The 13,358-nt window shown below is 42.2% G+C and overlaps 1 protein-coding gene and 1 long non-coding RNA gene across 6 annotated transcripts in view; one reads left to right on the top strand and one right to left on the bottom strand.

The window, feature by feature from the left end:
- Positions 1-8,955, bottom strand: part of PHIP (PHIP subunit of CUL4-Ring ligase complex) — a 113,445-nt gene extending 104,490 nt beyond the window's left edge. For 4 of the 5 annotated variants that reach the window (XR_012586317.1, XM_074581325.1, XM_074581326.1 and 1 more), the window contains exons 1-4: positions 8,548-8,955; positions 8,343-8,401; positions 8,114-8,143; positions 7,905-7,964 (exon numbers count right to left, since the gene is read on the bottom strand). Coding sequence is in view for 4 of the 5 variants with exons in the window: in XM_074581325.1 (XP_074437426.1) it covers positions 7,905-7,964; positions 8,114-8,143; positions 8,343-8,401; positions 8,548-8,593 (195 nt within the window). In the remaining variant the exon portion in view is untranslated. The remainder of the gene's footprint in view (positions 1-7,904; positions 7,965-8,113; positions 8,144-8,342; positions 8,402-8,547) is intronic. The other variant, XM_074581327.1, reaches the window with a different exon arrangement.
- Positions 8,956-9,313: 358 nt separating this feature from the next.
- Positions 9,314-11,254, top strand: LOC141741207 (uncharacterized). Its single transcript, XR_012586318.1, has 3 exons — positions 9,314-9,631; positions 10,001-10,121; positions 10,219-11,254. It is a non-coding gene; the product is annotated as an uncharacterized LOC141741207 (long non-coding RNA).
- Positions 11,255-13,358: the final 2,104 nt, after the last annotated feature.

Genomic DNA, 13,358 nt, shown 5'->3' with positions numbered 1-13,358 from the left:
TAGAAATTATATATATTTTTAATAAAGTTAAATTGACTGGAGGGACCTATTAATTTAAAATAACTAAATTTAATATCAAACAGGCAGTCTGTTAGAAGAGCTGCAAAAAACAATCAACTGAATTCAGAACTTGCTATTCTGATTCATTGTTCTTATCAGTAACATGCAAATAAAACTTGGTTTTTCCTACCTAAAGGAGTTAACAGTCAAAATACACACTTGAGAGCCCTAAAATATCAGAATAGCCTTAAGTAGTGACAAAGCTAAGTACAGTTTCTGCCATCAACAGCCCTGATCCATTTCCTTAGCTTTTGTTCTCCTTCACTCCTATCAAAAGGAGTGCAAAAACTTGACAAATACAGACCTTCGTATAATTCTATCTGAAACCAGACTTCATATCTGCAGGATTAATTATCGGTAATTTTTTTTGTTTAATCACAAATATTAGAACTACATATGCAGTGCAGTTGTCATTTTATCCTGCTCAAGACCCTTCAGTTTTACCCATGCTCACAAATGCACAAAATCTACAGTAAATGAAGCAAATCAGCTTTGGCACATTCCAAAACTACAGCTAGCTGACATCTTGAGTCATACTTCTCATGATTTATCATAAGCCATGTGTTCACTTTTTTATTTTAGCAGAAACTAGGTAGGCTCAATTCCTCGTGCAGTTTTTAAAGCAAATGTTTTGAAAAGGGGGGGTCTATTTGTATTATTCTTAATCATACCTAATAAAGACCTTAATACATACCTTACACCCACACTATAGTCTTTCCTCATTTAAGTCCATTTGTGTGAAGACAGCTATTTATGCCAAGTTATGCAGTAGTTTTGTGATGCTTCTGCACAGCATTTGTCTGAATAATCATTGTTCGCTACTGAACAGCATTTGCTAACAGCTCATTAACAAACTGATTCAACAATACTAAGTGAGCCCTAGGCTTAAAAAAAAAAAGTGACACTGGCCATCTAAATACTTGTCAGTTCCAGAAAGTTTATAAAAACCATTTCATGAACTATACACAGCCAAATTTGGCTCCCATTTTCCTATATAAGACTAAAGCACACAAAAGAAACTTTTAATTATAAAAAATAAGATACATTTCATTGTAAAATCTGCTAGAGAAAAAGAAAGTAAAAGTGAAAGGAAAAAAAAACGGATGTACAAGTACTTAAAATTCATACAGCTCTAAATGAAAAGTGAAAACTGGACTCTACAAACAGGTATTCTAAAATTTTATGCCAAAACTGGGATGTCAAGCAGTATATAAACAGCACAGATTTTTTTTCCCTGACAGTCCCACCTAGCTGAAATTCTAGCTGGTTTCTTTCCTCCTGTAACACTTTCTGGCAACATCTAATTCTGCTCTTTTCTTCCATCAGCAATGCACCAGAGATATGCTTTTATAAGTGTAATAATGAGCTTTTTGTTGAAATACACTTTTCACATAAGACAAGTTAATAACATTTCTTAAACATTACTGTAATAAAATTCAGAACTCTGTTAGCTACTACAAAATTTTCAGATCTTTAGCACAAACAATATTTCCTAGAAAATAAGCAGCAGAATTACCTTCAACCTCACCCTTTACCTACTACCCCCGACTTTACTTATTCCAAACAAACAGCATGGGAATACACAAAACACAGCTACACAGCTATGTGGACTAACATTCAAATCTTTATTATCTTTGAAATAGGCCTAAGCGCTTATATTTTCATTCTGCATGACTCTGCAGAATAATTCAGCAGGAGAATCACAACGAATGCATCAACAGAATCATGATTTGACCTAGACTCTTTAGTTAAATTTGTAATACATAATGCAGTTATTCACTGCGAGTGTTTTAGACATGAAGTAAAATATAACCCTATTCTGGATTCTGCTCTAAGCACTATGCATACCAAAACGTTCTCCGAAGTATTGTTGTTGTTGCCCCTCCATGCTAACAGTTAACATGCTTAACTACAAGTTTGACTGTAAATATCTTTCAGAAAAACACATTACCACACAAGGACACTTAAGAAAAAAACCCTAGGTCAGTCAGCTACCTATATTTCAAGATGAAAGAGCTCAATCTAACTAATACCAGCAGCTATCCCAGCTTTAACTGTTCTGCTATGTAACATATTACCCAAAACAAGCTCCAAATTGAATTACAGTAATTGTTGTACTGTATCAGACCATCAATCTAATTGAGCACCCTGTACCACCAGCCACTGCCTTATCACTTTAAAATTAGGAACTGCAGTAAAGTGCAATTACTTTTCTCTGAAGCATTCTAATTCTTTTTTTTTTTTTTTTTTGGGGGGGGAAGCAACAGGCAACAGGGAGGGGAGAATTTGATAATTGACTATTTTCCCCAAAGCATGTTTATTTTTCATACACAATACATATACATAATTATGCTTGAGCTTGGATACTTAGACACTATTTCCCATAGGAATGCCTATGATTTCAATGTGAGATTACTTTTTCTCTAATGAAATAGATTCTTTACAAAATCAGCCATCCCAAGAACATACTAGTTTTTCAACTACTTAATGTTTTTATAGGTGCGAGACCAGAGCAGACAAACTCAAACCTTAGTATAAACAGACCGCTGCAAGCTCGCTACCTACCAAGGTATGAGAAGGTATGAACAATAGTAGCATTTTCAGCCTTATGGACTAAGATATTCAAATACATCTATTACTGTTGATTACCTGTACCTATTTGCCCATCTTAAACACATTCACAGCAGGGTTTTTTTTGTTTGTTTGTTTTTGTTGGGGTTTTTTTTTGTGTTTCTTTTTGGGGTTTATTTGGTTTGGGTTTTTTTTTTATTTGTTTTTTTTAATAAAAGGCACACATTAGAAACTTGACATTCCTCTTCAGCCCATCTCTCATCAGCGTTTCTTAGTCTCAGTTTGAAAGAACTGGCACAAGACAGTTGACTTAACAAATGTGTGGTACTTCACACAATGAACTGGAGTTCCTCCTCATCAAAATAAAACAGTTTGAAAAGAGAGGCTCTAACATCACCTGAATTCCCAGCTACGGGAATAAACCGTAGAACAAAAGTTATTGTCTTTTAGAACTAAAAGGAAATAATTTAACTTGATATATGTCCAACAGAAGCACTGATAATGAGACCAAAATGGTAAGGCTCGCAATCGTTTTGCAGGTTTTCTCACCTCCAGTGCCAAGTCTTTCAGATCACCTTCCAAAACACCGTACAGACTTTCCCCAAAATGCTGTTAATAACAAAAACTAGATGATGACACAGCTCTCTCATTCAATGCAAGTTTTATTTTTTGGTCCCTATTTCTTTGAATACCTTCACAGTGCAAGATTTCCTGAAGAAACAAACCACTTATTATCTGGTTACTTATTAAGAAACAGAATTATTAAACAGTAACCACAGTGGTGCCTACAAGAGTTTACTATGTTAGGTATTATATGAACAATGAAATACAGTGTCAATTTACTTAGTGTCCCAGTCCCACAGATACTCTTTGTAACTTCACGTACTTTTCACTCTAAATCCCATTCAGTAATTGTGGGCAGGGTAAGAATAAGGGACAAACGTTAGCAAAATAGTAATAAACAGTTCCTGAGAACAAGAATGCATACTGCCTACTAAACCCATCATGCCGCCTTCCTACTTGATGTGAATTCCCTGCCTTCTCTTTCCTCAACCACCACCACCAAGAATAAAATCCTAATTCAACAGAGAAAGCAACAGTTATGTGAATACTTTAGATGAGAAAGGTAACACAATGGTTCTGATCACGTACACTATGATGTTTGTACCCTAAAAGACCTTAAAAAAAACCAAACAAAAAACAAACAAACAAAAACACATACTCCACACCAAACCTAGGGGTTTTTTTAGACTATTTCTCATCAGTGTCTCAGTCTCAGATTAAGAGAGCTAGCACAAAACTGCTGACTTAGCCAATCCTCTTGATTTGATAAGTCAAAAACCCACCACCCTCTACAGTAGCTCTAACTTGTTGTGGTGAATCTTAACAGCCAGCTTCATCCAGCTGAAGTCCACTTTGCTCCCAAAAGGAGCAACACCAACACATTCCCCGAGCCCTCCACACGCACTCCTATCATCTCCCTCATGGTGGTGGTAGGACCTGTGTTGCCACACACAAAAGGAAAGCTGAACCACCTGAAAGTGATTTTTGTACTGTTCATTTTTCAGACAGTTCAGCTCCCTTATCCGACTGACCGCACACTTGGAAGAGCGCTCGTGCCTGCCTACACAAAGGATGCAGCAGAAATGCATAGCTTTCATCCATGGCACACAATTAGAGTAGCTACACCCATAGTGAAACTGAAACATGAAAAAGCAATTACCCTGGAGTCAAATGATGCACCACAGCTTGTTCACGTGTCAAGGCCTTAACACATGTGTTTTAAAGCCTAATGACACAACACTTAAACAACACATTTAACCACAATCTATAAACAATTCACAAGGCTGCCTTGCTCTATTAGCTCTTAAAACTCAATTTCTGCCCCTCATCATGAGAAATCCTCAGTCTTTCAAACAGAAGAGAAAAACAGCTGGCTTACAATTCTTAAGTTTTCACAACAAATGCAAGAGAATACCAAATGTCCTGAGATCCATTACTGAAGAGTCCCACCATCCTTGGTACACCAACGTTGAAAATGGCCTACCAGGGACTTGATTCTCAGAAAGCCTTTGGTTACAGCACAACTAGAAATCTTAATGCTGACGGTACAAAAATGAGATTGGCACTCTGAAATAAGAGACTACACTCTCAAAGCAAGATTCAAGTGGTTTATACCACAAATGGTGACTGTAGAAAAAAAATAATATAGAAATATTTGAATTCAAGAAAAATCACTTAAGAATATAAACCATAGTATAATTGCATTTCTGAACTCATGTATTTTCCTGCAGCATTACAAGCCTGCACAGCATGCTGTTAGCTTAAAAGAAAATGAAACATTTACTTTCACTGACCAAAATGAAAAATGAATGTAATTTACAAGATGAAAATTACATTGGATTTAACATTATTTGCAGAAATTAAGTTACAGAAATTAAATATCTAAGGCTGTGAATTTCAGTCTAATAGCAGAAAGTTAACTCTAATAAGAATTCCCAAATAAATGTTTTCAAAATGAGGAAAAAAAACCCAAACAGGAACAACATCATCTCTTGAAAAGATATCCACCTAAATAGATGTATAATAAAAGGCACGATTTTGCAATCAACATAACAGAAGCCTGGGATTAAATTTCATCCCCTGTTACACAGAGCCTTTATTCCCTCCTAGAGTAAAAGCCAGACATCTAACTACATTTACTGCTATTTTTATTTCCTAGCTTTTCTCCCTTCAGCCCCTTCTGTGACATTTAGTGAAAACTCAAGGCATTAAAGTCTGAGAAGTGGTACCAAAACATGACAAAACACACCTTTTTCAGAAAGAAGAGTCAGCATCTTTAAACTGGATTATTTTTTTAAAATTAAAATAAATTAAAAAACAGAAGGGAGCTCATCATCAGCCTCTGCCTTAAAAGCTAAAGAGTCTTTGGTTTGAGATAAACAAGTTTTTGTTTAATGGAACAAGACCCTGTGAAAAACACTTCTTTTGCATGAAATGTAACTGTCACCCTGCAAATACACTTCGGTGCCAGCTTTCACAAGCCTAAAACGTTAAGTAATACAAAAGTTCACACACCTTTGACAACCAAAGCAAGAGCAGAGAGAGAGAGGACGGAGAGAAACATCAAGAATGAAGTAACCCATTTCCCCTCCTTCCTTCCCCCCAACATCCAGGTAGGGACAAGGTGGAAAAGGGCATATAAACATTTATAGGAAGTCTAAGAAATCTTTGTTAGGAACAGAAGACTAGGAAAAGAGGAAGGACCTAGTCAGCATCACATCTCCAAATGCAAGTATGCAAGATCAAGTCCAAATTTTGAGGAAGTACATCTTATGTCATCACATATCTATTCTGACTAAATTAATATTTACCTGCTTTCCAAGAAACAAAAGTTTCGTGGAAAGAAGAGTCTGAATGAACTTATTCCTCATCGCCTTCTTACTTCAAACCTTTAAAATGTCTTTTTCCTCACTTTCTCTTTCTTCACGTCCTTTTATATTCTGACTATATAAAAGAACCCCAAACACATTCTATGTTAAGACTGCAGCTCCAATTCTTTGTAATTTATAGGATAAAAGAGAGATTTCATGGTAAGTTTTGCCAAGCAACTTCTGACCATTGTTTAAAAGGTATAGTACAGCCTTATGGTCTTACAAATAAATACATAAATAGCATAACGTATCAAGCAAAAAGTATCAGCACATTGAAATTCCCAGTTGAGTTTCTTTATGATCTTTGATTTCAGGAAAGTTTAAATGTATTGTTACATATGAGTACGTTTTCAAGAAGTCAACTGCTATCAATTCTTCCACACTGCACACATTAAAATGCCTGGGCAAATCCACCTCTTGCTCCAGAGAAAACCAATGCAGTAAGCAAACCCATTCCAACTACAATAAATACCTATGATTCATACTGTAACATTCGTAATACAACTAAAATAACGCATATGCAACAGTCTTTACCGGACGCACTACAGATGGGAACTGTTCCGTCTCCTTTTGTGTGAGCTCCAAAGTTCTCCATGCATTTAAATCTCAGAAGTACTGGAGTTCAGAACTACTATAACCAACCAGAAAGCCTGAAGGGAAACTTTGCTTTGATGAATATTACAGGCAGGGCTTAGTCTTCCTCTGAAACCCTATTCAGAAACTCAGAGACTAAATTATACAACAGTGCACCTGTAATGAAAACAATACTGGAAACAAGTTGCTAACAGACACAGTTCAGACATCTTAATTGCTGTTTTCCCAGCTACTGTAGTCCACAACATATTAAAAAAATAAATACATACACAGGCCCCTGTCTGCTAGCAAGTACTACACCACTAAGTAATACTTTGTTTTTTTTATCCCTGATTGATGAAAAGCACACACTGGGAGATTAAAAAAAAAAATAAAAAAGGGGGGTGGGGGCGCAACAAAAAGACACACAAGTCAAATTTGTGATGTGAGCCTGGCAAGTACAGCTATCCCTACACACCGGATACGCGGTATATTAAAAACCCCCAAGCCATACAACACATCTTGCCAGCATTCGGTGGGCACACACCGAACCGGGAAGGACCCCTCCAACCAAACCCACCCACCCACCCCCGACGCAGCCCCCGGCCCAAACGATGCAGACCCCGACTTCACAGCGCAGCGAGGGAAGGGGGGGAGGAGGGGGAACAACAAACCCCAAAAAGAACAAAACAAAACCCCCCAAAACCTAAAGCGCCTCAGCACGGCCACCGGGGACCCCACCTCCCCCTCGATCCTCGCCCCCCGCCCCACCACCGTGCCCCGGTCCGACGGGGTGAAGGGGTGTGGGGGGGTAGCCATTGTGTGCGCGGGCGGCGCGGCGGAGAGCGCCCCCACCCGCCGCTGCCTGCCCGCGCGCTGCCCGCGCTGGCCCCGCCCCGCGCGCTGCCGCCTGCCCGCACCACGGCCATGACGTACCGCTCGTTTCCAGGCCGGGGATCGCTCCCCTTCGGCCGATTCTGGTTATTTTATATTTTTTTTTTTACCGGCGGGAGCCCGCAGCCCCGCGTCTCCCCTCGGGGCCGGGAGGGAGTTAGAAGGGGCCGAGATTGTTTTGTTTGTTTTTGTTTTTTTTTAAAAAAAAAACCTCTAAGTTTTTTTGCTTGTTTTTTTTTTTTTTTTAAGTTGTATTTTTTTTTGCGGGAAATTCAATTTCTTTATTGGGCTGCTCAGGGAGAGTGAGAGAGGGGGGAAAAATAAATAAATAAATAAATAAACTTTGCCCGCCGCACGGGCTAAACGTCTTACCAGGTTCTCGTAGCTGCGGGGATGCTCCTTGCCCGTCCAGTCCGTTCGCTTGGGCAGCAGCTACAGTAGGGAGGAGAGGGGGCACCCGGTGAGCGGTGCCCCCCCCCGCCCGCCTCCGAGGAGCCCCCCGGCGGCGGCCGGGATGGGGCGGGGGAAGCGGGAGAGGGAAGGGGGGGGAGGCCACAGGCGGGGCGAGCGCCGCCGCTTACCTCTTTCTCCGCCACTTCTCGGATCAGGACCTGCAGCGACAACAAAAGGGGCGGGGGGGTGTGAGAAAAGGGGGTCGGTTTAAAAATAAAGAGGGGGGGGGAAAAAAAGGCGGGGGGGCGGGGGGGAGAGAAGGGACGAAGCGGCGAGCGCGCCGCCCTGCCCGGCCGCCCCCTCCCCGCCAGGCCCGGCGGCGCCATCCCTCCATCCCTCCCTCCATCCATCCCCTACCTGAGCCGCTTGCTGGCAGGGTCCGTCCTCCAAAAAGCGAGCGATGAGGAAGTACAGCTCTGAGGGGAGAGGAGAGGCGGTGAGGGCCGGAGCTCGCCCCTTCTCCGCAGGCTTTTTCTTTCTCTTATCCCCACACACGCACACCCCTCTCCCGCCTCCCCGCTCGCTTCCCGCCGCCCCGCACGGCGGCTCCCCCGGCACTCACCCGCTCGCAGCTCCGCCGTGTGCCTGCTGCCGGCGTCCCCGGACATGGCGAGGCGAAAACCGGGGAGGGGAGGGGGGGGGAAGCAGGGGGAGGGAGGGGGGGAAAGGGGAGGGAAGGGGGGGCTCGGGCCGCGCTCCCGCGGCAGCGTCGGGGGCCCGGCGAAACGCGTCCGCCCGCCCGGTAGCTGTCACTGTTCGTTCGCCGGGAAGAGTCTCGGCTCCACCATTCAACCCACGGGCAGGAGGAGGAGGAAACAACAACTCACACCAACGCCGCCGCCAACGCCGCCGCTGCCGCCGCCAGCCAGCGCGAGCGAGCGCGATCCCTCCGCCCGGAGAAAGAGTCCCCTCCTCCTCCTCCTCCGCGCCCCCCGCCTCAGCCCTCCCGGCCCCTCTCGCCGCACCGCCCCTCTCTCTCCTCACACCCCCCGCCTCCCCCCCACGGCCCTCAGTGCCCGGCGGCGGGGGCGGCCCGGCGGGGAAGGGCGGGGGGGAAGCCGCCTTCTCCCGCTCTCGCCCCGCCGCCGCGGCAGCAGCGGCGCCCCCCCTCCTCCCCTCCGGCGCTGCCCGGCTGATGGGGGAAAGAAGGGGCGAGCGCTACGTGTTTATTATCGGGCGGGCGGGCCGCAGCAGAAGATGTCGGAGCGGCAGAGGCGGGGCGGGCGGGAAGGCGGCGGGCTGGCGGCTGAAAGGCGCTTTCTCTGCGAGCTGCGGGAGGCCGGAGCGCGGAGGGATACGACGCACGGGGAGGAGGGGCTGCGGTGAGGGGCGGGAGGGAGGCGGTGTGGGGGGGAAAGCGGCTCTTCACGGCGGCGGCTGGAAGTTACCGAGTTTCAGTGTCGCAGAAATGGGAAGCGAGCGGAGCCAAAATGCCCCCAGGGAGCGCGGCCCCGCTGGGGAGGCGGGCTGAGGAAAAGCCCGGCCCTCCTTCTTCCCCCCTACCCGCCATCCCGCCCCGCTCCACCATCCCCCGTAGCCAGGCCCCTCCCGGGCGCGAGGCGGCCCCGGGCTCCCCTCAGAGCCGGCGGCGGCGGCCCCGGGCTCCCCTCAGAGGCCTCGGGGCACCGCGGGTTTGGCGTCTGCGCGTAAGTGCCGGTGTCAGGCGTCGTTGTTTCTTATCCTTGCAAACATTGTGCCCGGGGCTGGGTTCGTGCCTTGGGTTTGTTGGGTTTTTTTGGGGGTTTTTTTTTGGTTGTTTTTTTTTTTCTGGGCGGGGGGGAGAGGGAACCCCAACAAATCCCAAACAAACAGAAACGTGCTTTTTCTTCGTTGTTTCTTCGCTGCCCTGCCCGGGTCGGGGTGCCTGGCCTGCGGTCGCCGCCGCGGGGAGGGAGGGTGAAGGAGCTCGCTGGGTGCTCGCTTTGAGAACTTCCCTTTAAAAAAAAAAAAAAAAAAAAAAGACCAACCCAAATATCTAATAACGCTTTTATTCATTGTTCTTGCCGCCAACCGAGCCGGACACGCGGGGGCTGACGAATCCTCTGGCTTGTGGGAGCGATGGCAAAGAGGAGGAGTGTTGTCAACGCGGGGACCGGCGAGGGATGGCGATGCCTGCAACCTATGGCTGAACTGGAGGTAATTCGCTAGCGGATCGATAAGCTACCGAAGGTTCCTGAAAGGCTGCGATGTTGCACGGAGCCTGATTAGCGATTAAATCATTTATTTCTTTCAGGCTTTGCTAGCTTGACGGTACCGAATAAACGTCCTGATTTGCGCTGTAGCTGTTTGTTTTCTGCTTACAGTCAAAAAAGGGAAAGAAAATAAAAACAAAGCAAAAGTCCACTGATAATTACCTTTAAAAAAAAAATCGGTATCAGATGTGGAAGGGGTTTAAAGGAGCATAATTACTCGTCTTTATGGTTTGCAACGCGTCTATGCTTTTTCAGGTCGAATTGGGGCCTTGCAAGAATGAACTTGTTTGTGGACAATAAGAATGAAATTAGTGGGGATTGATGTAAACGGGGGATGCTGTTATTTTTTAGTATTTCTTTTGCCCCAATTATTAACTAATGTAACTTGTGAAGCAAAGCCAAAAGTATGTTTGAAATAATATAGAAACTAGACAAAAAATATTTTGTGCGTAAAGACCCTGAAGCTCCATGTATATAACTTTTAACGAAATTCAATTTAAACTGTATTTCATTGCAAGTGCGGGGAAGCTGAGTTGAGCATTTTTATATGTATGTTTCCAAGGCTCGCGAGCTCAGTGTACGAGCCTGCTGCTTGAGCTTTGTGCTTGGCATGGCGAGAAAGCTTACTGCAGCGGCCCTTCTGCTTTATTGCACAAACATTAACCGTGAAAGGTTAGAGAAGGGAGGCTAAAATGTCACGTATTTCCATAAAGTCATGTTATAAAAAGTGATAAAAATTAGATTTATATAGCAGATGCCTAATTGCTGCCCATTTTGACATAGAATTATCAAGTACCCTAAAAATCATTAAAATCATAATCTAGCGTGTGGCCTGTAATCATGAGGGTAAATGTATTTTGTAGTATAGATTGGTTTTTTAGGAAGTAAAATCGTGCATACTGAATTGGATCACTTTATCTGTAGCTATGCTTACTTTATATATTTAAAAATGTATGGCTGTCTCCCTTTTCCCGGTTTTTATAACAATAACCACTCTGTTTCGGCTTTATTTTACATCTACACTTCAAATAATTGAAATGGCAATGAAATCATAATTTACCATCTAATAAAGATTTAAAAAAATAAAGTGACTTGAGTCTTTTCTTAGCAATGTAAAATATGTATTGTAATATCTCTCATAGGTGGTTCTCACAACAAAGGGCTACATGAATAATGTGATTAACATTTTCATTTCCCTTGATGTTTACATAAAAGAAAGTATGCTTACATATGACATCACTAAAACTATAAACCAAGGAATAGAGAAATTTTAACAGCTAAAGAGTCTGAAAGTAGAGGAAAACTATCCTGAATATATCGAACTTCCCTATTCTTTTGGCAACTCGTAACTTTTCCTGATCAAAATGTTCTTGGTGCTCTGACAGTAAAATAAGGAATTGTGTCTTTTATTTAATTTTTGTAGAACGCCAAGCAAAATGGAATCCCAGTCCCCGACTTGAGCCTGAGCACTGCAGTACTACAAATAAGATTTAATAAACAGCTTTTACAAACATACATTTCACTTCTTGTTACAGATGAAATCTGATGGGGCTTTTTTTTGTTTATTTGTGGCTTAACATGGAAGTTACACAGGCCACAAGAGAAGATGCGGAATTATTATTTAGTGATGCATGTTATAATGAGTTTTAAGAATTCATGTAGCTGTAATAAATATTCCTTTAATTTTTCAGAGTTATTTTAAAAGTTGGGTTTTTTTTTTTCCCCCCTGTTGCAATTAAATTGAGGATGTTTTTGTTAGGTATACAAATAGAGAAAAATATTTTCATGTCTGAATTTTTACTATCCATCCTGATTGTTTTGCTTTCAAATAATTCCTTTTCTTTTATTTGATCTTGTCACCTTACATTATCCTTAGGTAAAAATACATCAGTTCTGCTTTGTCAGTGAGATTTAATGTTTTTTAGGAGAGATTTCTACTCTGAAAGGTCTGCATTAAAAAAAAAAAAAGTAGTAATAATGGAATTATTTTCCTTTTTCAGCTATAACAATTGTTACACTTGCAAAGAAAATCTTAGATTATTTTCATCTATTAATGGGATTTTTTTAACATCTTATAGCTTTAGATATTCTTTCTGCAAATGTGCAAAATGTCCTGTTACTTTATTTTGTGATGACTTTCAAATACGATTATTCACACATGTTCACTAAAATCATTTTACAAAAAAGCAAGAATAAAGTTTATTAGATTTTGCTGTTAATAAAGTTGATACGTAAAACTTCCAATCAGTTATGGACTGATCCCAAGGAGTTATTTGGTGGTGTTTTGTGTTTGTTTTTTTTTTTATTTCCCCTACCTTGGCTTTTTTTTTTTTCCTCCTTTTTCCCCCCTCTCCTTCCCCCAAAAGTGCTATAAGTACTCTTAAGTATGCAAACACAGATATGTTAAAATTCTCCTGAATTACTGTTTATTTTTGACAGATAAGAATATAGTATCCTTGATTTCTTCCTGATTTTCCTAAATCTTGATAGTTTGGGATTTTTTTTTTAACTGATTTACCCCCCACCGCCATAATGGTTTATATCAGTTACCAGCATGATTTAATAGCTTGCAACTGGAAATTGCACTACGTGAAACTTAATGTGAATTTCTCGATGTGAAAATCCTTTCTGTTTCTTGTGAAACTTGCCCTTTCCCTTTTCTTTATAGACAAAGGAAAGTATTTAGGGTTTGTAAATTGTCAAGCTGAACAATGTAGCCAAATATTTGAAGCACGATACTGGTAGAAGGAGGAGGTTGGTTGAGAGGTTGAGAGCAACATAAAGTGTTGACTAAGCTTTCCTCAGGGCTGGTTGGTGGCTAGGTTTTATTTTTTGGTGGTTTTGTTTTTTTTTTTCCACCTCAAGTGAGAATTATCACCACCAGTTGCTTGTCTTTTTGTGACTGTTGGTTCTTACTCTTGAAACCAACCATTCATCTTACAAGTGCAAGAAGGGAGCGATGGTACTGACGAGTCCAGCCAACATTTTTTATCATTATTGTATATATTAAATGGCTGCAGAAAGAACCAAATGTGCCAAAATACAGTACTACTACGAGTAAATTCCTTCTGCAGTTTTAAGCAATAACCTACAATTTAACTAAGTAGCTTCACATCAGAATTATTTCAAATACTCACTTGTACACGCTTCATGCCAGGAATATATCATTTCTGGATTTTGC

Source organism: Larus michahellis, chromosome 3 (genome assembly GCF_964199755.1).
Source record: "Larus michahellis chromosome 3, bLarMic1.1, whole genome shotgun sequence".
In the NCBI taxonomy this organism is placed as follows: Eukaryota; Metazoa; Chordata; class Aves; order Charadriiformes; family Laridae; genus Larus; species Larus michahellis.
The sequence above is the reverse complement of the archived record's forward strand: the minus strand, read 5'-3'. Positions and strand labels throughout refer to the sequence as shown.